This window comes from Fusarium poae, chromosome 2 (assembly GCF_019609905.1).
Source record: "Fusarium poae strain DAOMC 252244 chromosome 2, whole genome shotgun sequence".
NCBI classification, from domain to species: Eukaryota; Fungi; Ascomycota; class Sordariomycetes; order Hypocreales; family Nectriaceae; genus Fusarium; species Fusarium poae.
Window position 1 is genome coordinate 634,820 of NC_058400.1, and position 24,043 is coordinate 658,862.

At 43.5% G+C, this 24,043-nt stretch overlaps 9 protein-coding genes across 9 annotated transcripts; 4 read left to right on the top strand and 5 right to left on the bottom strand.

Moving 5' to 3' along the window:
- Positions 1 to 399: 399 nt before the first annotated feature.
- On the bottom strand, positions 400 to 1,725 carry FPOAC1_004138 (uncharacterized protein; the record flags this gene model as incomplete). Its single annotated transcript, XM_044848692.1, has 3 exons — positions 400 to 427; positions 473 to 543; positions 589 to 1,725. 3 exons carry the CDS (start codon positions 1,723 to 1,725, stop codon positions 400 to 402), a joined length of 1,236 nt encoding a protein of 411 aa, XP_044707402.1.
- A 2,718-nt stretch (positions 1,726 to 4,443) lies between these two features.
- FPOAC1_004139 (uncharacterized protein) lies at positions 4,444 to 4,865 on the top strand (the record flags this gene model as incomplete). The annotated part of the gene is made up of 2 exons (XM_044848693.1): positions 4,444 to 4,541; positions 4,607 to 4,865. The coding sequence occupies 2 exons, from the start codon at positions 4,444 to 4,446 to the stop codon at positions 4,863 to 4,865; spliced, it is 357 nt and encodes a 118-aa protein (XP_044707403.1).
- A 2,010-nt stretch (positions 4,866 to 6,875) lies between these two features.
- Positions 6,876 to 7,885, top strand: FPOAC1_004140 (uncharacterized protein; the record flags this gene model as incomplete). The annotated part of the gene is made up of 3 exons (XM_044848694.1): positions 6,876 to 6,981; positions 7,030 to 7,458; positions 7,485 to 7,885. The coding sequence occupies 3 exons, from the start codon at positions 6,876 to 6,878 to the stop codon at positions 7,883 to 7,885; spliced, it is 936 nt and encodes a 311-aa protein (XP_044707404.1).
- Positions 7,886 to 9,000: 1,115 nt separating this feature from the next.
- Positions 9,001 to 10,185, top strand: FPOAC1_004141 (uncharacterized protein; the record flags this gene model as incomplete). Its single annotated transcript, XM_044848695.1, has 2 exons — positions 9,001 to 9,162; positions 9,211 to 10,185. 2 exons carry the CDS (start codon positions 9,001 to 9,003, stop codon positions 10,183 to 10,185), a joined length of 1,137 nt encoding a protein of 378 aa, XP_044707405.1.
- Positions 10,186 to 10,328: 143 nt separating this feature from the next.
- FPOAC1_004142 (uncharacterized protein) lies at positions 10,329 to 12,043 on the bottom strand (the record flags this gene model as incomplete). The annotated part of the gene is made up of 5 exons (XM_044848696.1): positions 10,329 to 10,494; positions 10,545 to 10,711; positions 10,770 to 10,849; positions 10,903 to 11,923; positions 11,969 to 12,043. The coding sequence occupies 5 exons, from the start codon at positions 12,041 to 12,043 to the stop codon at positions 10,329 to 10,331; spliced, it is 1,509 nt and encodes a 502-aa protein (XP_044707406.1).
- Positions 12,044 to 13,234: 1,191 nt separating this feature from the next.
- Positions 13,235 to 14,300, top strand: FPOAC1_004143 (uncharacterized protein; the record flags this gene model as incomplete). Its single annotated transcript, XM_044848697.1, has 4 exons — positions 13,235 to 13,244; positions 13,298 to 13,639; positions 13,695 to 14,213; positions 14,266 to 14,300. The coding sequence occupies 4 exons, from the start codon at positions 13,235 to 13,237 to the stop codon at positions 14,298 to 14,300; spliced, it is 906 nt and encodes a 301-aa protein (XP_044707407.1).
- A 2,325-nt stretch (positions 14,301 to 16,625) lies between these two features.
- FPOAC1_004144 (uncharacterized protein) lies at positions 16,626 to 17,797 on the bottom strand (the record flags this gene model as incomplete). The annotated part of the gene is made up of 5 exons (XM_044848698.1): positions 16,626 to 16,765; positions 16,898 to 16,937; positions 16,987 to 17,139; positions 17,196 to 17,618; positions 17,681 to 17,797. 5 exons carry the CDS (start codon positions 17,795 to 17,797, stop codon positions 16,626 to 16,628), a joined length of 873 nt encoding a protein of 290 aa, XP_044707408.1.
- Positions 17,798 to 20,713: 2,916 nt separating this feature from the next.
- Positions 20,714 to 21,543, bottom strand: FPOAC1_004145 (uncharacterized protein; the record flags this gene model as incomplete). Its single annotated transcript, XM_044848699.1, has 2 exons — positions 20,714 to 21,441; positions 21,504 to 21,543. 2 exons carry the CDS (start codon positions 21,541 to 21,543, stop codon positions 20,714 to 20,716), a joined length of 768 nt encoding a protein of 255 aa, XP_044707409.1.
- A 390-nt stretch (positions 21,544 to 21,933) lies between these two features.
- On the bottom strand, positions 21,934 to 23,661 carry FPOAC1_004146 (uncharacterized protein; the record flags this gene model as incomplete). Its single annotated transcript, XM_044848700.1, has 1 exon — positions 21,934 to 23,661. One exon carries the CDS (start codon positions 23,659 to 23,661, stop codon positions 21,934 to 21,936), a length of 1,728 nt encoding a protein of 575 aa, XP_044707410.1.
- Positions 23,662 to 24,043: the final 382 nt, after the last annotated feature.

Below are 24,043 nucleotides of genomic sequence, written 5' to 3' on the forward strand. Positions count from 1 at the left end.
GTTGGAACGGAGAGACAAAAGATATTACCTAATCATCTTCAGTCCGATATTGGATATTTGTTTACCCGGAGAAAGGACTAATCACAAAGTATCGGTAATTCAACGGTGGATATTGTGCTGGTCCCCACTTTGCCTACCCTATTGTCCTATTTTTATTCTGTTATACCATCTTGAAGGTACAAACCTGAGAGGTTATATCATTATATATATTCCAAGATTTAACTACCCTTAAATTCTCATTTCCCAGGCAAATTATCCAGTTTAGACCGCAGATGTAATTTCTATTGTTGTTCATTGTCTTAACTGATGAGTTAAACTCCAATGTAGTTACCCACTTAGATATGTATAATTCCCTACTAATGCTCAGACAACCGTTGTAGTGTTAATACTTTTTGTCGCTTATATGTACTCCCATTCGAAGACAAACCTTCGCCAGTGAGTAGCTCAAGCCCCCCCTCGATACAGTTCATACTCATAGCTAGAGAACAGAAACGGGGCTACTCCCTTGAGGTCATTCTCAAACAGAGGCATACTGGCGTAATACTAAAACATGTCAGCTAGATCAGGCAAGATATACGACAAGCTAACCTCAAAAGTGCCATTGGAACTCAGGCTACCGGTTTGAACTGTCCACTCCCAAGCCAATGCCCCATCATGCGGGCGAGGCTGAGCAAACGTGGAAGTCATCAAATCGTACCCAGTCAATGCCGCCTCGAGATACTTGTCGCCCTTGATGTATCCCTTTCGGATGGCTTTGAACAAGCCGTTGACAAACATGGCTGTGCCAGAACTCTCAATGTAGTTTCCGGACTTGCCCTCCATACCAGGGTCCATGACGAGCCACCAACCCTTTGTGTTTTTGTCTTGAGACGCGACGAGGGCATCGGCTAAAGTGCGTAGGTACGTCAACAAGCGCTTCCGGCCCTCGTGTTTCTCAGGGAAGTAGTCGAGCGTGTCCACAAGAGACATCATATACCAACCCACGCCGCGACTCCAGACATGAGGTGCAGCTCCGGTTTCAGGATCTGCCCAGACTTGAGTCTTACTGGCGTCAAACCCATGAACCGGTAATCCTTTGGTACGCTTGCTAGACCTCGTTGCAGCATCGATGAGATCGAATTGTAAAGCAATGTCGTCCCATGCTGTCGTGTTATCAGGCTCAAACTCGTAGGTCCAACGAGCATAGAAGACATCCAGCATGTAAAAACCATCCAGCCACATCTGGTCAATGTAGGCAGGGTAACGATGATAGAAACCTCCACCGGGCGTGCGGCCTGTGCGATCAATCTGCTTCCGCATGTTGGTTGCAGCTTTTTTGTAAATGTCTTCCCCTGTGACGTTGTAAATGTCAAGAAAAGTGTGGCCAATGCGGATATCATCGATGGAATTGCTGTTATTGTACATAAGGACGGTGCCATCGTGCTCAGGGTAAAGGAGAATGTCAGCTCCGCGTTTGACATAGTCGAAATACTTTTTATCCCTCGTCCTCTCATAAGCCAGAAGGATCCCCGAGTAAAAGGCAGAGACTGTATAAGCAAGTGTAGGCTCAACTCCGTGCTGGATTTGAGAGTCGGCCATCCAAGTGAGATATCGCGGCTTGCCCTTGAACTGAGTATGCTTGATCTTTTCGTTGGGTTGGAAGGTGAACCATCCTTGTGGAAGTGTTGTCCCGGCAGCAAGGGCTGTGCTGGCAAAAACGCCCAGCGTAAAGAATGTGGCCTTCATAGTGCTGGCTTACTGTAGAAGAACTGCTCTGAGAAGCAACTTGCGCTGGTTGTCGTTTAGACACGAGGGTTAAGTAGTTCCTTGAGGTTATATAAACTTGACAATTCTTATTATATTGATTAATTATCCGCCTTAGATTTTGGCTTTTCCGAATCTTTATTGTAACTACAAAGAACTGCCTTATCTGTTTAGGGGATTTCATTATTGGCAAGGTTCTAGTTAAAAGATCGCCGCTTCAATAGTCAATCTCGGGATCTATCTAGGGAAGTGGGGTAGAGTTAAGCTTAATCCAAAATGTATAGGTCTGTAGAACACGCGATATTTATGGTGGAAAATTTATCCTTAATGCTACGCTGGACTTGCATGCATCCTGGGACTATTGTTCGGAAAAGTAACATCGGAAAACCTTTCTTTCATCGTCAGGTAGTCATCTGAAATGGCATTATTTCGTCGATTAAATGATTCAAATCCTACCCTGTGAAATACTGCGGAATGCCTTCTAGAAGACTATCCCTTGTGTATATAATTTCTGTAACATGTTTCAAGGTTGGATATCTGTGATGACTAGCTATTTGCACCGTATTTAGTATGAATTTTAAGGTATTTAGTAAGCCTTATTTTTCTATCTAAGAAGCGGAATTTTCCTGCTTTTAATAAGAGGATTGCGCTTAATAGAGCTATCCCTGCTTAGATTAGCATCAGTCTAAGCCTATCTAATCAGCTATCTAATAACCGGTCTTATCGCCGGTTGTCACTTGCAGGGGCATTTCTAACAATATCTGTCTCACATGTGATATCGAAGCCCCGATATCACCAAAAGCCAATTGCAGCTAGCGATCATGAGGGTCAATGAGGTCCACGTCACAGTCTTCAATTTGAGCTAATAAGCAGCGGTAAATTTTTATAACTCAAATTTCACCAAGATATAAATAATCATCCCATCCCATCTCGACTTAGACTCCCAATGAGTATATTACTCCCCACTATGAACATCTGTGGTTCCGAATGCCACCATTTGGATTTGCCAAGAAGTCATCTTCGGCTGGTTCCTAATTAATAACACCAGGATTAGATAATAGCTTCCAGACATGGTCAACACATCAGAGACTACTTACGCATGAGCCACTAGAGCAATCGCATAGAGAGAATGTCCCTGGTGAACCTGGTACATCCCCCATTGCCCATTTATATTCCCTGGCACAGATTTCCTAAAAATTGGATGTTAGTCGATAAAGATTAATACTTTAATAGTCTCGCTATATAACCTACACCAGAGCCGCAGTCCTGCAAGTTTTAAGTTAATAAAGAAACTTTAATGTTATATAAAACTTACGTCTGCATATACAGAAGCTATATTAGCTAAAATAGCTAAAGCGATAAAGTTAAACTTCATTTTTATTAATTTAATAATAAGAATAAGAAAAAGGATTTCAGTTCAGTGTGATAGGAAAAGATTTTAATCTAAAGAAGTTTTGCAGATAAACTTAGTCTTATATACCTGGAAAGCTACACTATACCCTTCTTAATTCACAGTTCATTGTTAAATTTACAATCTCGATGGATGTCCCCGTACAGTACTAGCGACATACACCAATGGATTATAAGACACGGGATACTCGGTATAAGACACTCATGACGTCAATGACTATGATTATATAGAAGGCTACTGAGTAAAAGGAACAAGCACCCAAGCTAAAGAAGCTGCCCATTGCATTCATAACTTAATGAGCGGTTAGAACAAGCGAGGTAGAACGCCATTATTGGAGGGAGCCTAAAGAAAGTCATGTGCCTATATACCATTGCTGCTTTTATGAGCGCAGAAAGGCCTCGTGTTTGCGACAGGAAAGATGATCAAAATGCAAGGACCGCAATGCCGTCGCAAATGTCTCGGTCAGAAGTGTTAGTAACTCGGATTTAAAGTGATCCGGTCTTCAACCGAGACAGACTTGGAAATTACGCATTCCTCTCTTGTGCTTGTCACGAGGTTAATGCCCACAGTGCTGCCCCATCTCAGCAATCTTCAAGTCCATATGTAAATACGTACTTTCTCGTGTCTAGTCTATTATCCACTGTGGTGGTTTGACCATTTGCAAAGGTAAGATGCGGCTGTTGTCACTTATCTTGGCATTTACGCACGAGTCATCTAAGAAAGACTTGACGCCGGCATATGTGTCGCTGAGCGGAAAGCAACCAATCAGGGGCCCTTTTCATGCCGTCCGTGTGTATTTACGCTCAGGCCCAAATCCCAGCAGGATTGTCTCTTGCTCTAAGGGCGGGCTGATGTACACTAAAATAGCCTTAAAAGGTTAGTAAAATCAGACCGCATTAGGCGGTCAAGGAGAGGATATGGGGTTTACATTCTGCCATATTATAGTCTCCCTATTCTTTTGAGCCTTATAGGTTTATTATACTCTAGATTGCCATCCGGAAGTCATATGAGAAGGATATGCTCTGGCAACTCCCTTGCTACTAATAAGCACTAACTCTTGTTCCATGCTATCAATGCCGATCTCACTTCGCTTCTTAGTCTTTGCCTGAAAATATCCCGTAGCTAGTTAGACCTAAAGTTCTTCTTAGAGCCTGGATGTGTAGTTATATAGCTTCAACCTGACCCTTTCTAACTTTATTCTCAGCACGCTTAGATACAGTTTTCTTCTATTCATTACTTACTTCGCAACATAGACATCTGATTGAGCTAGTATCCTCGCAACCATCATCATGCACTTCAACTTTATCCTCAACACGGTCCTTTCTCTGGCAGCTGCGACAACAGTCAGTGCGGCCCGCAAGGCTAATGAGTTCAGCAGCGGTAACTGGTAAGAGACTTGGGTGACTTTCTAGGCATTCTGTTTATTTTACTAACCATTCTTTTTTGTATTAGTGCCCAAGGAACGGCGTCCTATGAGCACCATGGCAACCACAATGTCCATGTAACAATGGATGATACTAGTAACTCGGTCTACTTTGGTGATGGTCCGTGGTACTACTACAGCGGCAAGAGCAAGAATGGTGGTTTTTGTACTGGCGACCTTATTGGATCTTGGCAGAATGACAATAAGCATCCTTGTGTCAACTTGAACTGGCGATCTGAGGGAGACTCTCGTCGTATTAAGTGTGTCCGATGGAACAACGCGGATTAGGTACCAGATGCAGTAACAGGCATTTCGCAAAGGCCGACATTTAACGGGTTATTAAACATAGACTTTATTGGCTGTTGCAGTTGAGAGTTTGCGGCATTGTTGAATTTATCGCTTCCATTAGAAAATCTACCAGTAGATCCTTTTCTGAATAAAAAGTGGTACACTAGCCTCCTATGTTTCCGCGGACTACATTATAAACATTAATACCAATATTTCTAACCCTTTACAACGTCCTTCTAGTTCGCCGTCTTGCCGCGAGTGTACCATCTAGGTTTGCGTGAGAATATAATCATTTGAGGAGTTTTGCAATGCCATGCTGTTGTTAGTAGTTGGGATTGAACGTGGCAAATCCACTTTAGTCTCTACCTAGATCAATTAGAGTACTCTCTCCGTCAAACTTCAAATACTGGCAAGTGCAAGAGGATTACATGCTACTGCTTCCTATACTCCAGGGTAAGTGATACATCTCGACATGACCAAAATTCCCTTGTCTAAACCCTGCTGAATGCATTCTAGAAGATAATCCCCTGCGTGTGATCTCTGGAACATGTTTGAAGATTGAATCTCCATCTTCATGTCTGATGTTCACATCTGTGCGCAGCCTCAGTTCTCCCTTGGCAGTGCGGCACATGTGACATTTAAGCCTCGGTCGTTGCCGTAAGCCAATCACAGACTTCAATTTAGAGCGACAAGAGGGGGTCCAAGTTACAGCCTTCAAACAATGTTATGCGCTATGACTTTGGACTAGGCCGGATATAACAAAGTATAACGCAAATGCAAACATGTTGCTTTTGAGGAACCTTTTTACTGCGAAGTCGCGATTGCTTGATTGTTTACTTTTGGAGCTGTGAAACGAGGTCTTGGGTAAATGTTTCAGCGCTTTAGTAGTTTTGGAGTAACAGACGTAGGTAGTATTGATCGGTAACCGCCGAATCAAAGTACCAGGGTGTTCGGCAACATTGTTATCCGAGAACTAAATTTAGTTTTTATCGTATCGATAACCTATCAATTGATACTGCGGATATAGAAAATTATTCGAAACACCACAGACAGTAGATTCCCAACTTGTCGATTTTTGAGAACCAGTCAGTCACAGAGATAAAAAAGAAATCCACTTTGTATCGAGTGTACGAAAATGCCTTTATGAATTGACATTCGGTCATTGATCAGTCAAGCCCAAGATAACTGCGAAAGTTGACATGTTGTTTTACTAACTTTGCTAAGATGCTACTGTAAACGCTGATCGACTTCGTAGTGGCTGCATCCTGTTTACTATCGCGAGCTTGTGTTTGAGGCGCAAACATACTATTTGGATATGAGCAGCAAATGGAATCTACAAGTCGATCAATTGAACCTCTGAAACATCTCAGCCACCTCAGTTCTCCAGACAAGCGTCAAGATAACTCAGCCACCTCCATTCTGACAAGCCAATCGCAAGACAAAGATAAACGGATAACTTGTACAAGAACTGTCAGATTTTGTGTTTCGGATCGTCATTTTGAACCTGGTCCTGGTACAGTTGTAGATCCCCAGGGGGGAGGGGAGGGGTCTTAGCGAACGTGAAACACCACGCAAAAAGTCGAAACTGGGGGCCAATGCAAGTCAACCAGAGAACTTCAAACTCCCAAGACTTTTCAAAAGATCCAAAGAGGAAAATCTTGAGTGGAGGCGGGGTTGGAGAGTTGTGACAAGCAGAAACAAGAACCTGAAGCTGATGTTTGTGCGTCGAGAGATATGATTCCAAAAGTGATGGTGGCCAAGAGTTTGAGGTTTTATATGGTGAATCTACTATTGGAGATATCTCATGGGAATTTGTATAAGTATCTCGCTCCCAACGACCTCGATAGCTTTTCATCAAACACCAACAACTCTCAACTTCACTCCTCAACCTTCTCCAGTAACTTTCTCCAGCCCTGGTGGCTCATTTTATTCACATCTTTTAATCTTTCCATTTCTCTCTACGATACCCAACTCTTTCGATTTCAACTCTAAATCACTATAATCAACAAAATGCACTTCTACGCTCTCATTCCTGCTTTCATCACCGCCGTCTCCGCTCACGGAGTGGTCGTTTCGGTCGAAGGCGCCAACGGAGTCTCCATGCCTGGTCTCAGCAGTAAGTTTACTTCCATCTTGCATCATGAATCACCTAACATTTGAATAGTCGCCGATGGAACTCCTCGTGATTGCTCCAGCAACGGATGTGGTTCCCAAGCTGATACCGCAATCATTCGTGATCGTGAGCTTGGAACTGACCGAGCCAGCGCCCTGGGCAGGACCCAGGGCAATGGACCTGTCGATGCCTCTGTCATGATCGCCAACTTCCTTGGTGCTAGCGGTAGCAACAATGTTCCCACCAACAACGGCTCCGACTCCGCTGTTGGTGTTGAGGATGATCTTTCTGGTCTTAACCGAGGTGGTCGCAACAACAACAGGAAGCAGAGACGTCAGCTCGGTAACCTTCTCGGTGGACTGTTCGGTGGTGGCGGCCGAGGTGGAAACGGTAACAAGGCTGATTTGCCTAATGAGTCCAGCGTCGCTGCGACTGCTGGAGAGGGAGCATCATCTGGTCTTCCTACCTGCTCGGAGAATGGTGAAATCACAATGACTTATAGACAGGCAAGTTCCATCTTCAAGCGTCTCGAGAAACTTCGCTAACTTTCTACCAGATCAACCAGGATGGCGCTGGCCCTATGACAGCCGATATTGATGCCACATCTGGTGGTACTGACCCCTCTGCTTTCCAGTCTGCGGAAGTCACCCAGGACGTTCCCGGTGTTGGTTTCGGAGGACTCTCACTCGCCACCAACACGGATTTCCCTCTCACTGTCAAGATGCCCCAGGGTATGACCTGCGAGGGATCTGTTGGAGGAGCTGACAATGTTTGTATTGTCCGTGTGCGAAACAGTGCTGCTGCTGGACCCTTTGGTGGCTCTGCTGCTTTCACTCAGTCTGCATCTGCTCGCAAGCGTGCCATTGCTTTCCGCCTCAAGAAGCGCATGCAGATTGTTCGCAACTAGATGGATATAAGGCATTTGATAACAGATAGGCATGGGATTAGTTAGCTCGACTTTCTAGATAGATCAATCACAACTTGCTAGATTCCTTCAAACCAAATCTTCGTGTATGTTCCAGATGTGATAGTTGGTAAGTATTCAATAGAACAGCATCATGGCCTGCCCGAAAAGAACGAGAGTCTCATACTGAGCGTTCTGAGTTACGGGATAAGACAACGATCGGGGATCTTTTGATATGATATTTTTTAGGTCTTTTCTAAATCTCTCGGCATGCTATTGAGTTCACCGGGATTGGCGGCCCTCAAAGTATCAAAGAAAATAACCGCCAAAAGGATAAGCGATGAAATTATTAGCTCACTTTATGGACCTTGGACTATGATTCTTAGACTGCTTATTTTCTTTGCCCTGTGACCAGGGAGGCCATGGTTTCTTACTACCAACTGCTTTCACACCTTCTCATTAGGGCAAGATCGGAGGTGATCACTCCACATCTCCAATCTGACCTGCCCAGATAAGATGCAACCCAAAGCCAAGCTCGTTTACCCCTCTCTTGTAATTGTAAGCGTGAGATTAAGCTTAAATCTTCAAGCTACTGTCTAGAGGCGCTTCTCAGATATTCGTTTCGACTTTTTCGAAGTTCTTATCAACCAATTGAGGTCGCAACGATCTACCAATTATCTCCCTGATCCCTTGGTTTGACCCTCATCTAGAAATGCTGTGGCTTCGACGCGGGGATATTGCAGATACCCAACCTTCCTTGGTATCTGTGTTTACTTTCCCCTGCATTTGCACTATCCGCAATGATCAAGACCTTATTCTTGCCCCGGCTTGGGTTACATCCAACCGACTACTGTAGCTTCCCAACGTGGAGTAGCCTCGAGTCCCAAGCGACTTGGCACTGAACAAACCGGATGAATTGTTTATCAACTGGCCACAGCCATTCTTAAAAGCGGTCTAACGTGCATGTAGCAGATATCGCGGGATTGATCTGTTGGTAAGCGACTTTACCCCTGTCACCGGTCTCTCAAGTATAAAAAGCGATTGTCCCGCCGATGTGACCTTTCCTTTGATCCCAACTGCCAGGCTTTGTAAACTCTTTCTTTGTACCACTTCACACCATGCGTTACTCAGTCCCTCTTATGGCGGCTCTTGCCGCATCAGCTACGGCTACTGCGCCAGCTGAGGCAGCGGAAAAGCGTGCCGAGAAGCTCTTTACACTTGAGACTGCCCCTGGTGAGACAGTTGAGGTCACCGAGGATGAGAAATTCCAGATGATCGATGTATGATATAGCAATGAATCTATTGATGGGATACTGACAATGGTACAGGACCATATTCACTTCTTTGACATCACTGGATGGAAGGATCACAATCCTGCAGTCGCCCGTCTTGCTGCCGTGACACCATCATACCCTGAGAAGCTATCACATCAGTCTAATGTTGGAAATATTGTCAAGAAGATCAGCACAAAGACTATGGAGAAGCAACTAAAAAAGTTTTCTTCATTCCACAACCGTTACTTCAACTCGGCGTATGGTGTCGAAGCTGCTCAATGGCTACACAAGGAAGTTCAAAAGGTCATCAAGAAGAGCAAGCATCCTCTGGCCTCTGTCCGTCTCATCCAACACCAGGCATGGTCGCAGCCCTCAATTGTGGTCTCGATCCCCGGAAAGGTTCGTCTCAAGACTGTCATTACTGGATCTCACCTTGATTCTGTTATCTCTGACGACCGTGGTGCTGGGCGTGCACCTGGAGCCGATGACAATGGCTCTGCATCAATCATGCTTCTTAACCTCTTGAGTGCTTTCCTTGAGGATCCCCGGATTGCAAAAGGAGATCACCTCAACACTGTCGAGTTCCACTGGTACTCTGCCGAGGAGACAGGCCTTCTTGGATCCCAGGACATTTTCAACAGCTACTCACGCCTAGGCATTCAGGTTGAGGCTATGCTGAACCAAGACATGGTCGGCTACAAGGGTCGTGACGGAATTGAGCGTTTCGGTCTTGTCACTGATTTTACAAACCCTAGCCAGAACGACTTTCTCAAGCTTCTCATTGACGAGTATGCTGATATCTCATATGAGGAGTCTACTTGTGGTTACGCTTGTTCTGACCACGCTTCAGCACACCGAAATGGATACCCCTCCTCTTTCCTTTTCGAAACCCCATTTGGAAACCACAATCCCTATATCCACACTCCTAATGATACAATTGCTCACGTTGACTTTGATCATGTCATGCAGCATGCAAAGGTCACTGCTGGCTTTGTCTACGAATTGGCTCACCGCGACTTTACCGCATGAGGGATTTCACAAAGAAGAGTAGCTCAGATTTGGTCTGTAATACAGCATAAATATAATACAATTTTAAATCCCATTCCCCAGTTGATTCTATGATTCGTTCGTATATAAGCCTCTTTAGACCCTACGTAGATATCCTACGTTGTCTACTTGGTTTCTCGAACAACTTCAGTCAGCTTGACTTGAAGACGACCCTTTTCCCAAAGAAGATAAATGTTTTGATCATTCCAGTTTCGACTCTCAGGCATGAGCTCAACATCAAACTTCCAAAGTAATCTAGTTAGCAAAAGGCGCATTTCAACATAGGCCAGACTAGAATCTCATGTTAGCAACGCTCTTCACTGAATAAGAGTCGTACTCACTTTTTGCCAATGCAATCTCGAGGTCCCATAGAAAATGGCTGGAGAACAGCCTTGCAGTCGTTGGCGTACAGAGGATCGTCTAACCAACGCTCTGGGATGAATTCCTGGGGGTTCTTGAAATTGGTTGATGAGCTGTAGGCGGGCAATTGAGGCAAAGACACTCCAGTCTAGTGGTGATGTTAGGGAATGTTCAACTAGCTGCAATCAACTCTCATGGTTACTCACATTTTCAGGCATCCAGTAACCCTCCACAAACTCGCCTCCTCTTGGGGCGAGTCGCCCAAGCGCACCCGGGACAGGAGGATCTGGATACATCGTCAGTGATAATTCTAAAAAATACACATCCAGGTCGACATACACATTCTAAAACCCTCGGAGAGAACTGCAAGTAGATACTTCTGTTGATCCACTCGGGTAGCTGTGATCTCCTCTTCTGAAGAGAAAGAAGACCGAATTTCATTGACCAACTTGTCATACTTCTGACGATGAGTTAAAAGCTGATACGTAACACCGCTTAGCAACGTAGCAGTAGTCTCACTACCGGCGATAATAAGAAGAGAAGAGTTCTCAATGATCTCAGGCCTGGACATACCCCTCTCATCGTTGTAGCGAAGAATGTAGCACATGAAATCTTGACTATTCGAATCCTTAACATCAAGACGAGCGCCAGCCGCATGCTCGGTGAACTCGTAATGTTCTGCCGAGGCCTTCATCAAGTGCGCCGGTGTAAAGGTCGCCAACCAGCTCCGAAGACCGAGACGGATCGCAACTTGAGAGAAGCTTATAGCCTTGATGCTACTAAAGATTCTGAGAACCCAGGGGTGATATTTTCCCGTCTCGAGACAACCGAATGGCTGGCCGAGAGCGAGATGGCCGATTAGATCAAAGGTAGCAAAGTTGTACCAGGCTACCATGTCGACGGCATTTCCTTCCCTCGCTTGCTGGGTAAGCCTCTCGACGAAAAGATCAACGTAGTGCTTTAAAAGGTCTTCTTGGCTGCGGAGAGCCTTGTTGGAAAATGCATGGGAAAGGAGTTTGCGCTGGCGCTTGTGGCTTTCGTTATCTGAAATGATGAGATTTTTAGCAGGACGGTTCTGTCGGTAAAGTCGCAGATCCTTCTCGAATTCCTTCGCACCACCAGTTTTGTGGCCGTAGATTGTCTTGTAAGCATCGGCGGTGATGAAGGACACATCGGTGGGAGTATATCGGACCACAGGGCCGTATTGGTCGTGCAATTCCTTCAAACGATATACCCATCGGCCTCGAGTTAGGTAGTAGAGATACGGAAGTTGAGTGGCGGCGTAGAGCTTTGGGCCAGGGACTTTCGTGAGTGGATGGAAGAATACACCGTAGATGGCGCGAAATAGAGCGTAGAACCCCTAAAGCTATTAGTGACAACGCCTACATGAAAGACTTGTACTTACCAGTCCTGCAGCGAGTAAGACTAGTCCACCACTGAGACTGATGTCAGTCGCTAAATCGTTGTGAAGAATTGCCATGATGGCGATTTGAACACAACGGAAAACAATGGGAGGAAACTTGGTGGTGTGACTGCAATGGGAGGTGTTTGTGATGGATCTGGTCAAGTATTTGAGAGGCGGGATCTCTTGGTTTTAAGGAATTGTCCATCTTGACGATGCACGGCCACAAGTAGAGTTGATCTCCATCAAAATGCAACGCTCACTAACTTCCGCTGCGTAATTCTCCACGCAATACGATGTACAACCGGGACTCGGGACACTAGCGAGCGACGATACTTGTCCTATAGCCGATCATTAACGACTGTTGGGGGCATTGGGTTGTATTCAAAATAACATCATGTTATTTGCCGCGGAGTTTCCGTCCTGTCCACGACTGGCACGGACATAAAGATGCAAGTATAGTCCATGGGTCCGCGGAGTTTTGGATCAGTGGATATTGAATCAGTTGATCTGCGCTGGAAATGTCTGTATGAATGTTAACTCGACTGTGCATTGACCATGATGAAACGGTCACCCTGTTAGAGTTCGGCAATTTGGTATCCATATTCCCTGCTTAGCAAGAGACTAATGCAAGTTGCCGGAGACAAGGTTAAAGAAAATAAACTCCAGGAAGAAAATTGACTTGGCAAGATGTTTTATCTCTCGTCAAGTATATTTAGTAATATCAAGTCGTTAGATATATAGTAAAGAAAATATTATATAATAAAATCTCAATTGATAGCTGGAAGTAGAATCTTTAACAATGCAGTAGCAGCTGCAGCGACTGCACTATACTGTGTGGAATTATTGATATAGGTGTTCCTCAAAGTCTAATACACGTGATGAGGAATCATAGAGAGCAGTATATATTCAAGTTATATGCCGTTGGACTACCCCGAACAGTCAGATAAAGATCTGACACGATAGATACAAGTGGCTGAATGGAAGAGACAACTTATGCCCCACCACGCTGGATAATTCCACAAGTTCAGACAATAGTTGGCGTCAGAGCTCCATCAAACCTCTAAACAAAAAGTCAATGACGTGTTGAATCCAGGTGGACCCATCAATACAACCGTCATCAAGGCATTGTTATGTGCATCTTATTACGTTGATGTCTTTATTTTAATCTCTCTCTCTGCTTCTCTTGTTCCATACTCTCAAATTCCCGAAAACTAACATTCTTCATCCATAAAACGGCACCAGTTTAAACAAATTGCCAACATCAACATGGCTACCCGTACGTAACTACAGACGCAGTCGTGTTCAAAGTCACTCATTGAAGTCCCATAGACCACGCTGCAAACGAAGAGCTCAAGGCCAGCTCACTCTTCGATGTATCTCACGTCACAGCAGTTGTAACAGGAGGCGCCACAGGCATTGGTTTAATGATCACGCAAGCTTTGGTTTCTAATGGAGCCAAGGTTTATATCACTGGTCGTCGTACAGAAGTACTTGAACAAACCAAAAAGACTTACAGTACCGGTCCTGGGAGTATTCATGTCCTCCCTGGTGATGTAAGTTCAAAAGACGAGGCTATCCGGCTGGCCAAGGAGGTCGGCGAGCAGGAACCTAATGGTATTCAATTGCTTGTCAATAATGCAGGTATTGCACGGGATGATGAAACCAAATTCTGTAAGTTGCATTCTGTTGATTTGTGGGAAACTTACTAACGATAGTGTCTATGCAGCTTCGGTAGGCGAGCCTGACATGTCTGATGCCCAAGCCATCTCGGACCATTTTCTGCGAACAAAGCCTGAACAATGGGCCGAGACTTTGCAGACGAACGTCGCTGGGCCATACTACATGTCTATTGCATTCCTACCTTTGCTCGCCAAGGGGCGAGACGCGACACCTGGTTACACGTCCCAGATTGTCAATGTCTCATCCATCTCAGGAGCTATGAAGGGGTCTAGCATGGGTCAACCAATCTACGCTTCATCCAAGGCCGCTTTGACCCATCTCAGTCGCATGCTTGCGACTTTGTGCAAGGATGTCAAGGTCCGTGTTAATGTCATTGCGCCAGGATTATTTCCTAGTGAAATGACGACTGGGGAATCTGACGAAGGCAACAAAAGCAAGATTGAGAAAAAGATGTCTAATCCGGCTGGAAGGCCGGGTCATGATACTGATATGGCTGCCACGATTTTATTCCTTGTTGGAAAGGGTGGTCTGTTCTACAATGGTCAGATTGTATACCCTGACGGAGGTAAGCTGATCTTTCTAACTACAGTACACAATGATACTAAGAGATTGGACAGGCAATACACTCGTTCAACCAGCTGTCGCTAACTAGGGAAGTTAATATAAAAAAACTGTTTCACAATCTGTTCTAACTGATAATATACTTGAATCAAATTCATGGCAGTCAACCCTGGTACGAAAACGAATTATAGACGCTCGGTGACTATTATCAACATCTGAGTACACCATTATCGTTGTGCACGTACTCGTGGGCAACTGCTATTTCTAAAAATTGAATCAATAAATAAGCCTCGCGTCATGTTGGTGTCATGTCTGCGACATACCAATACAAACAGTTTCTTCCTCACTCTGGCCTTCGCATGTGCACCCGAGCCAGTACAGGTTATACCCGAACCACGGATCGGGCGCTTTAAATATGCGGCAGTTATTACAGCTTTCGCTATAGTTCCTCTTCTCCCACTAGGCATCAAGTCAGCGCAGCCGATTACAGTACAGAAGTCGCCTACTGTCAGTTCTTCGCCGTCGTATCCAAAGCACCTGTTGAGGTCCAGCCCTGTTGGGAGGTAGGCTGAGTTGTCTCGGGGAAGACAACGTGCTGAAAGGACATTTGTATCTGAATCAAACTCAATGTCTATGCAGGTGTTGCCGAATGCAGTGGCGCTGCTAAACAGAGAAGACAAAACAAAAATCCTGTTCATCTTTCTGATCTGGTAGAAAGTCTTTAGACCTGTTTCTCCTTTGGATTCAGGCGGGGATCTTGCTTGTATTTAAGTCGGAATAGAGTATAAGCAGTTCCCCGACACATGAATCCTTAGGAGGATTTCGTGTGGTGACAGATCACACCCCGACTCTTGAAATCTTACTGCATACTTGATATTATGCCAGCACTAGCTGCTTCTGATATAACGGAGCGTGGTCCGTGGGCGAGAAGGGAAGTATAGGATCAGAAGGATCAAGCCATGCCTTATTCGTTTTTTACATTGTCAGACTAGATCACCTGAGACCAGAGAAGTTGTGTTATTGGTTGCGAGGTATGGAAGTTAATTATTCGTCCGGTTATATATAAAATGTTCAAAGAATTAACTCCCAGAAGCATAAGAGACTAGGTGAATACGCGAGTTTATGGGGGGTCGGTGGTCTAGCGGTTAGTAGTCACCGGGCTTAGCCAACGGCTTATCCTCTGAGCTAAAGGTAATAAATTCAAATCCTATAACTTCTAATTTTACTAGCTATTAGAGAAGAAAAAGAGGCTCTTAATTAGTTTAATTAGCTAGGCTAGTTTAACTTAATTAGGCTATACTTAATAAATAATCCTGGAGAGGGTTTTTAAGGGGCCACTATATACTTATCTTTATTATATATCTTAATATATTAAAGAGGGTTTTAATTTACTAGACAATTTTCCCTACCTAAAATAGCCCTAGATTTCCCCTACCTCAATAGCTAGCTTACCTACTAGCTAGAATACCTAAGAGCAGGGTTAATAAAAGCTCACTTACACACACGCGAGTTTGTGCTTCATAGACTATACTTCCTAGACTACTTACATATATGCGGTGAGATTTAAGAGTATTGTATGCCGCAAGAGAAGCAGTAAAACGGAATAACACATAACTCCTAATCTATTGGATAAAACTCTCTATGCAATTATCGCAAATTGGGTAGTTTTCCAATTGAGTCAATTCCCTTCGCTTCGATCTTTCTATTTGCCAACTTGGTTGAATTCGTCTGTAATACAAAAACTCGAAATCACTATCACTTCCCCTGAGGGGGAATAACTCGATAAGCTTCTATTCCTATTCCCCAGGCAGGGCCCATCAGTTCATTCTTGTTAATAGTTCAGACAACAGTTAGCTGCGCCTAAGGCTTACCCCGTGGAACCAAGGTTGCATCTTCATAGTAGGTCATAGTAGGTATTCGTTTTGGTTGTTACGATCTCCTATTGAGCGTTCGCCCAGGCCTTCTCAATTCCCTCCAAGTTTTCAACAAAGATTGGTCCCTCCGCGTAGACCACCTTATCAACAAATATTCATATCGAAGATTCTCTCAAGACTAGGTTTCAACCCTAGCTAAGAGCTGCCAATAAACGCCTTATTATCAGTATTCTATTGCTTTGCCTATCACTCCTTTACTACTAAGTCGGTAACGCTAATATGTTCCTAATGCATATAGCAAATTAGCCACAGAACCTTTCTATAAAGATCAAGAAGTAGTCTGCCGATAAGGAGGCGATAAGTCACTACTGTCAGTGTCAGCATGTAGAAACCGGCCATGCCGTTTTAGTTATGAGTATTGTTATATCCCATTTACTCGTTTTCATATTCGAGTAGATAATAGGTTTATATACTATATAAACTGACTTTTCGCTTTCCACAATATCATCGTTAAACTTCTCTACGAATAAAATTGCCATATACTAAACCTGACTTTCTCTTCGTCGTTTACCAATAATGATATGATCCCCTCTTTGAGAATCACGTCTGGTCCAAGGTAGAACAAAGCGGTTCCACTCAACCCAAGGTGCAACAACAAGAAATGTCAGTAGCTCAGCAACGACTGTAAAATAATGTTAGTTGGATAGACCACATGCTGAATAACTACGGCTTACTTACTGCTAGCGGAAAGTAGTTGCCACCATCTCCAAGCCACTTCGTCCCCGTTTGAATGTGGGAATTCTCGAGTTGGAACCGCCATTAATGTGGATATAAAAGATATAGGGGTCTGGGTCCTAGTTGAGCAATGTTTTTGTAAGATGTGTCAGGGAAGGAAATTCTTACAAACAAGACCGTAACTATGGTAAAGATAAACAGAAGCTTGCTTTGCCATGCGCTATCTTTGGCTCTTTGGTCGGCTTCGTTGGCGAGACTGCGCGTGTCCCTGACGACAATAAGACTTCCTTGTTTTTGTTTGAGATCCAGTAAATGATTCAGCTGTAAGTTGTGATTGTATGTTAGCTCATTATTTAGGACAATACAAGTCAACTTACAGAGTTCTCCACTGTAGATGCGTCCGTGAAAAGCGATTTGACCTTGGAGATCCGCAGGTCCAACATATTCTTGGTCTCCAACAGCAGTTGACTTTCGCCGTCCCCGGATACCCACTCCTTTCCTCTGTCGGACTGCTTTTCGTTGACGCCAAAGTTTAGTTCTTCGTAGCTCGTAGCGTATTGACCGATGACAGCCTTTTGATCCTCCAAAACCTTGTGTATCATCTTCAACTCATCCTTGATATCTTTGATCTCGCATAAGTGGTCCACTTCTTTTGTGATGTTGCACAGTTCAGCCTCGATGTCCATGGTTTTCTGGTCACGAGCCTTTGAATTTCCCCTCGATATCTTCTCCATCTCCAATATGCTCAAGTCCTTTTGTAATTTGTTAAATCTGGCGTAACAGTCTGCATCTTCCTGAGCCTAGTTAATCAGAACGGTCAGTAAGATTCGTTTCAATCTGACATAAATATTCAACTCCTTACTCGGTACGCTATACTCTGTTCAAAAATGTGAAAGACATTGTCGCTTAAACCAGCGTTGTTCGGTGCGTCCACAAAACCGGTAACATCTCTTAGGAGACGAGATATCACCGACGGCATTGTTGAGGGTGGGCTTGCTTTGATATTTTCAGTGATCCGCTCCGAGAGATTTGACTGATGTGGGTGCCGACGGTCAGGATATGCGGTGACAAGGGTCGCTAAACTGTCATAAGCCTACGAACAGAGGTCCACAGCTGTGTCTGAGCTTACCGGCATCGACTTTCCAAACCCACATCTGATTTACCATGAGGAGCCTTTTTGGCCTTGCAGCTCCAGTTCTGGGCTGCAGCTGGGGGTCGGTGGTCCAGCGGTTAGTGGTCACCGGGCTTAGCCGACGGCTTATCCTCTGAGCCGAAGGTAGTAGGTTCGAATCCTGCGACTCCCAATTTTACTAGCCATTAGAGGAGGAAAAGAGGCTCTTAATTGGAAAATAGACCAGCTAGGCTGATCTAACCCAATTAGGTTATGCCTACTAAGACGACCCCGGGGAGGGTTTTTAAGGGGCATTACTGTATATCTTATTATGTTAAGGAGGGTTTTAATTCGCTAAGACGATTTTCCCTACCTATATAGCCCTAGATTTCCTCTACCTCGGTAGCTAGCTTGCCTACTAGCTAGAATACCTAAGAGCAGGGTTAATGAAAGCTCAATTATACACACTGGGCTGCAGCATTTCTTGACGCTCCACATGTTTAATCACAACCTGGTCCTTGTCTCTCAAACGAGAGTTGTGTAAGGACAGGTAGTAGGACTGATCTAACGTGAGTGGTGCATGAAAGCTAGCTGGACTGTCTTTCTGATACAGTTTCTTTGAAGTATCCTCCTTTTCAAAGTTATGATTGCAGCTGACTGTGTGGCAAGGTTGTTTGTTGTAAAAGTTGAGAAGGCAGACTAGGTTTTCTGAATCAAGGTAAGGTATCTACAGTCAAACCTGTTTTAGTACAATTTCATAATGATATGATTAAAGAAAGCTCACCACAAGGGAGAAAATGCCTCCTCGGGATCCTGATAAAGATTTGTATAGGGGCTGTCGGAAGCGAGCGTGTTGCGCTGGGCCCCGAATTTCGTGATAGGATTCAGTAGTGAATGATCTAATCCCACTGCGATATATCTCCGATGTTTCATCATCCATACCACTCAATTGTTGAATTGCATGCTACATGCCATATTAGCACTCGTATAATACATCATCATGAGGTTGCAAACCTCGGCCCAATTTTTCTGCTTTTTGTTAGCCTTTTTAACCATTTCCGCCGTTTTGATCATTCCTACATACGTTATTAGCTGGGAGGTGAACCCATCTCCACTCGTCTTCTGGATAGAGCCTATTCGTCTCGTTCTTTGCCCATACTGCGAGTCTACTTCCTTCGCCACCATTGGTATTAGGATCTTGTATAAGACTTCCCGCGTCAACTTGAAATGACTGGCAATTGTGGTCAGAGGTATGATAATGAACTTGCAACTGAGAAGCTTTGAGCCGATCACTTTCGGAATCATCCACACCCTGTCCTCGCGGCCAAGACAGTCCTCCGTCAACCGCGTCCAGCGAGGAATCTCTATTCAATAGAATCAATATCTTCTGAAGATAACCCCTCTCTGGAACCATCAGATTCCCAACCTGCTTTAGCTGCTCGGTCACAAGCTCTTGCATGGTCCGCTTATCATGTAGTCTCCTACACCCAGTGTCGGCATTATGTTGCAAAAGCAGTGCCACGATCCTGACATGGTCCCCAGTCAGAGGCGGAGTTGCTCTGCGATGTCCTGTAAGGAACTTACGATGCTCACGGCCTCTTTGGATGACTGCGTGTAAGACTGTGGCACCTCCATGTGTAATCATTTGGTTGACATTAGCGCCTTTCAGTATAAGCATTTTCGCTGTCTCATAATGACCGAAACAAGCAGCCTCGTGTAGGGCAGTATATCCGAGGCGATCACAACTGCTGTGGCTTATCTCATCCGCAAGTAGACGTTCGATCTCTTTATTATGCCTTGCTGCTGCAGCTGAAAGAAGCTGGAAAATACCGTAATTAAGACCGTCGACGGCCTGTGCATCGTGTTTTAAAAGCGTGAATGTTATTAGGTAGTATGCTAGGTCTAATATAGAAATATCTAGTATAGTTTTCCTAGAGCTTTTTTTATTAAGTAATTTTTAAAATATAAGTCTTAAAGTATATATTTAAAATTAATTTATAAAGAAATATAATTTAAAAATATATATTATAATTTATAAAATTAAAATTATAATAATTATTATAAAAGTTTTTATTTTTTTTTAAAAATTAATTATTAAATATTTTTTTATTAATATTAATATTAATAAAATTATTATATAAAATAATAAATTTTAAAATCTTTATTAATTTTAATTATATATTAAATTAAAAAATTATTTATAAAAATTTAATTTTTATAATTAATTTTATTTTTAAAAAAAAATATTTAATAAAATTATTTAATAATTTTATTTATTTTTAATATAATATTTTTATTAATATTTAAAATTAAAATATTATTAATATAAATAATAATTAAATTATTATTTTTATTATTTTTAATTATAATATTTTTAATTATATAATTAATTATTAAATTAATAAATTTAAATTTAAATTTTTATTATATAAAAAAAAAAGCTTTAAAAGCTTTTTATAAAATTTAAAAAAAATATAATTTTAATATATTAAAAAATAAAATATTTTAAATAAAATTATTTTTTAATTTTTAAAATAATTTTTAATAAAAAAAATAAATTTTTAATAATTTATAAAGTATTTAATAAAAATAATATTATTAAAAAATTTATTAAATTAAAATTTATTATATTAAGAATTTTATAAAATTAAAAAATTAAAAAAAGTTTTAAAAAAAAAAAAAGCTTATAATTAATATTATAGCTTTTAATATAATAAAATTTAATATAATAGTTTTCCTAGAGCTATTTAATATCTTAAGGCTAATATTATAATCTAGAAGAAGTTAAATTAATTTAGTGTTGTAGTTTTCTAAAGCTGTAAACAAGGCTGTCCACCCCTGATCGTTTAACACGTCGATATCTGCCCCCATATTAAGGGACCTTTCAACATTCGCTTGATCATTCTCGCGAACAGCTTCTCTGAATTTCTTGTCCGGTTCGCCGCTGTCCGGTCTAGATCCGTGGATAACCTTCATGTCGACAGCAAGCTCACGATGACCATCGTTGAGGACTAGCAAGCGGACAGAGCCACGTCCAGAATCGAAAGCCTGCTCAATTCGAGAATAGAGATTGGACTGATCAATAACGGGTAGGCTTTCCTTGATATCCCCGGTTTCAGTCATAGCGACGACCTGGCCCTCTTGTATATCAAGAACACGGTACTGCTTAAAGATAGGGCCACTCATTGTCTGCACAACGACGCTAGGGGCAGGATTCCAAATCGAAGAGGACTCCTCGCAGAGTTGCTTAGTGAAGAGGTCAACACCAAGGTATCGGTATTGTCCTGTAGCGGAACTCGTCGAGATGCGAATGACTTGACAGGGGCGGCCTTGAAGCAACAGGAAATCGCCTAGCCGGATGCTGTGGCAGGGAATAGGCACAGAAGCAGGGGCATCTCTGATGATAGGAACATTTGTTCTTGGAGCCGTATTTACCCCAGCCTCTGCTCGCTCGACTTGGTCCATCGAATTGTCTGGGCTATCTTCATCCGAGAGAGACAACTCATGGTGGTCTGGAGTTAGTGAGTACAAGCGTTAGCTAGTTTATGTTCTAATTTTGGAAAAACAACCTAACCGTGTCCTTCTTGATCAGTCATGGTGCATTGATCATCCATGATGATAGTTCATCGGCAGTTCTAAAAGATAATAGATGGTAAATATGTGAAATTAGAGTAGATTCTGTTGGAAATAACGAGAGGCGAGGATGAATTTACAGACCCGAGTCGATGAACATGGCAATGGAATTCAAAAGACCTAGTTCTGCCAAGACATCAAAAACAAAAATAATAGTTGAGTTAGGGAATCGCGAGAAGAAATGCGCTTATGAAGTTTATTGAAGCTCATCTAAGAAGTAGATGGCTTTAAGCGCCAGCCTTGTTGGGCTTGAATGGGAGGGTCGACTAGTGGTGCCTAATATGCGGTGAAAACAAGTGTCGAGATTTGATGCAGCTTCAAGATTGCAAAATCTGACACGTATCTAGGTAGTGTTGATGTCTAGAAAACCATCACCCAAAATAACCACTCAGATCTGTCCACCCAGGACCCTCCACGACGATGTATTTGGATGCATCTGGCACTCCATCGACTGTCTGGGGTCTTCTGTCTTTCCCTAGTTGTCCAATAGCCTCCAGATCCCAGGTGACTACGCCCACCTTTTCGAACACATCTTGTCGGCCAGGTTCCTGACACAGTATCAAACCAATGCACCATCTGCACCACACATTCTCAAGCCTGGGCGCATTAGGTGGTGGCTCGACTAGTGCGAGGAACAAAATACCCATGTTTCGGCTCTCGGACTGACCTGCCAGCCACGCGAGTTTCTGAGTTCGTGACAGATAGTCTTCTGAATATGCCGCCTGTATCGCGTCGTTGTATTTGTGCTCGAGTTCCACCTCTACAGTATCAGAGCCGATGCATTTCTTCATGACACTAAAGAACGTGCTCATCTTGGTGAAACTGCCTTGGAAGCCAGCCATAAGCACATTCTCAAACGCCACAGCCTCGAGCGTCGCACCGTTCGATGCTTCCACAAGCTCTTGTTCGTCAACTGAAGTTCCATCCGATCGTATCATCTGTCGCCATAGTAGCTCGGAAAAGCGCATCATTGTCATGCTCGAGTTGACTCTCCACGCTTCCCGAGGTGGGCAAGATCGATCTTGAATGCATAGTTGACTGGAGATTGGGTAGATTCGAAGTAGTTCGGATGCGAGTTGATCTTTGAGTTCAGACAGGGTATAAGTCTTCCCGGGGATGTGATCAGGTGCTGATTCGCCTAACTGAAGCCCGAAAACCTGCATGATGCCTCTCACTCGGTCTGTCTTTTCATAGCACGTTCGCCGATGAGAAGCTTGTAGCAGCATCAATGGATTACCCATCCATGATGACTCAGTATCAAACCCGAGTTCGAGGGACCGGAGCACTGATGTTCCCTCACTGAAGCCTTCAAGGAATCCAAATGCTTCGATCTCGTTCTTAACAGCGTCAAAGAGCGTTTGATCAAACGTGATTTTCCGGGACGCCGATCTTTTGAACTGGTCAAGGAAGCTATACATCTTCTGACACACAGTTATGAGATGGGATAAGTATCCTCCGGAAGAGACATCATCGACGCATCTGAAGAAGGATCGACCATCTCTCAAGAGAATAACAGAATATGGAGACAGAAATGCTTCTTGGAGTGTCCATAGAGACGTGAACCATGGGTCCTTTCTCAAGTCCTGGAACTCGGCTAGGATTGTTCTCAACCACCGGTCAACATCGTAGTCCTCGTCACTTCCAACTAGAACTGGTTTAAGCGGAGCTTTGGCGCGACTCATTCTCTTCCACCATTGTATCATTTGCTCACTGTTGATAGTCGTGAGCCACACCACCACCTCCGATGCGCCTTGAAAGATCCTTCCTTGTCTGCCAACTTCGCTGTAATATTCTGGCGTGTGAGGTTTTGTCTGATCGATGCAGACAACATCGAGCCATATGAACTCAACCGCATATTCTTCGTCCTCGGGACAAGTAGCAGCTTTGATGAGTTCAGTCATTTCATCGGCTGTGAAATGAGTTGGATGTACACGCGGAAGTGGCCAAGTCACGCCCTTGACGTCGAGGGGACGTGTTGTGGCATATTCCGGCTGATGGTCTTTGTATCGAAACCGACCCCATGTATAGGAGATGGCGTTATAGTATGGCTCTTCGTAGTCTCCGTACTTGTTGCCTGGACTCCAAGGATAGGATGTCATTGAAGCCACATGAAGGAGTCGACGCGGCCAAAGACAGTCATCGCTCCACTGGCTTGATGGATCGTTTTCATTCCCCGAACGGCTCATATTGGGTCATTAGTGTACCGCACAACTCAGAATGATTCTTAAAGGACTAAGGGACTTATTGATATATCACCGAGAAACAAGCCTGAAAACAGGTTGACCCCTCACATCGATACCCCCATGCCTTTGATCCTTTGCCGGCCCTACTGATGATAATGATGGTTAGTAAGCATTGAGGCTTAGTCTTTGTATTTGTCTGACCCAATCATTGCTTGACACGTCTACAATCTACTAAGATAATTGGGCCTTTGGTCAATAGGCGTGTTATGCTCTCTCCCTCATCATCCTCAGTTATGTC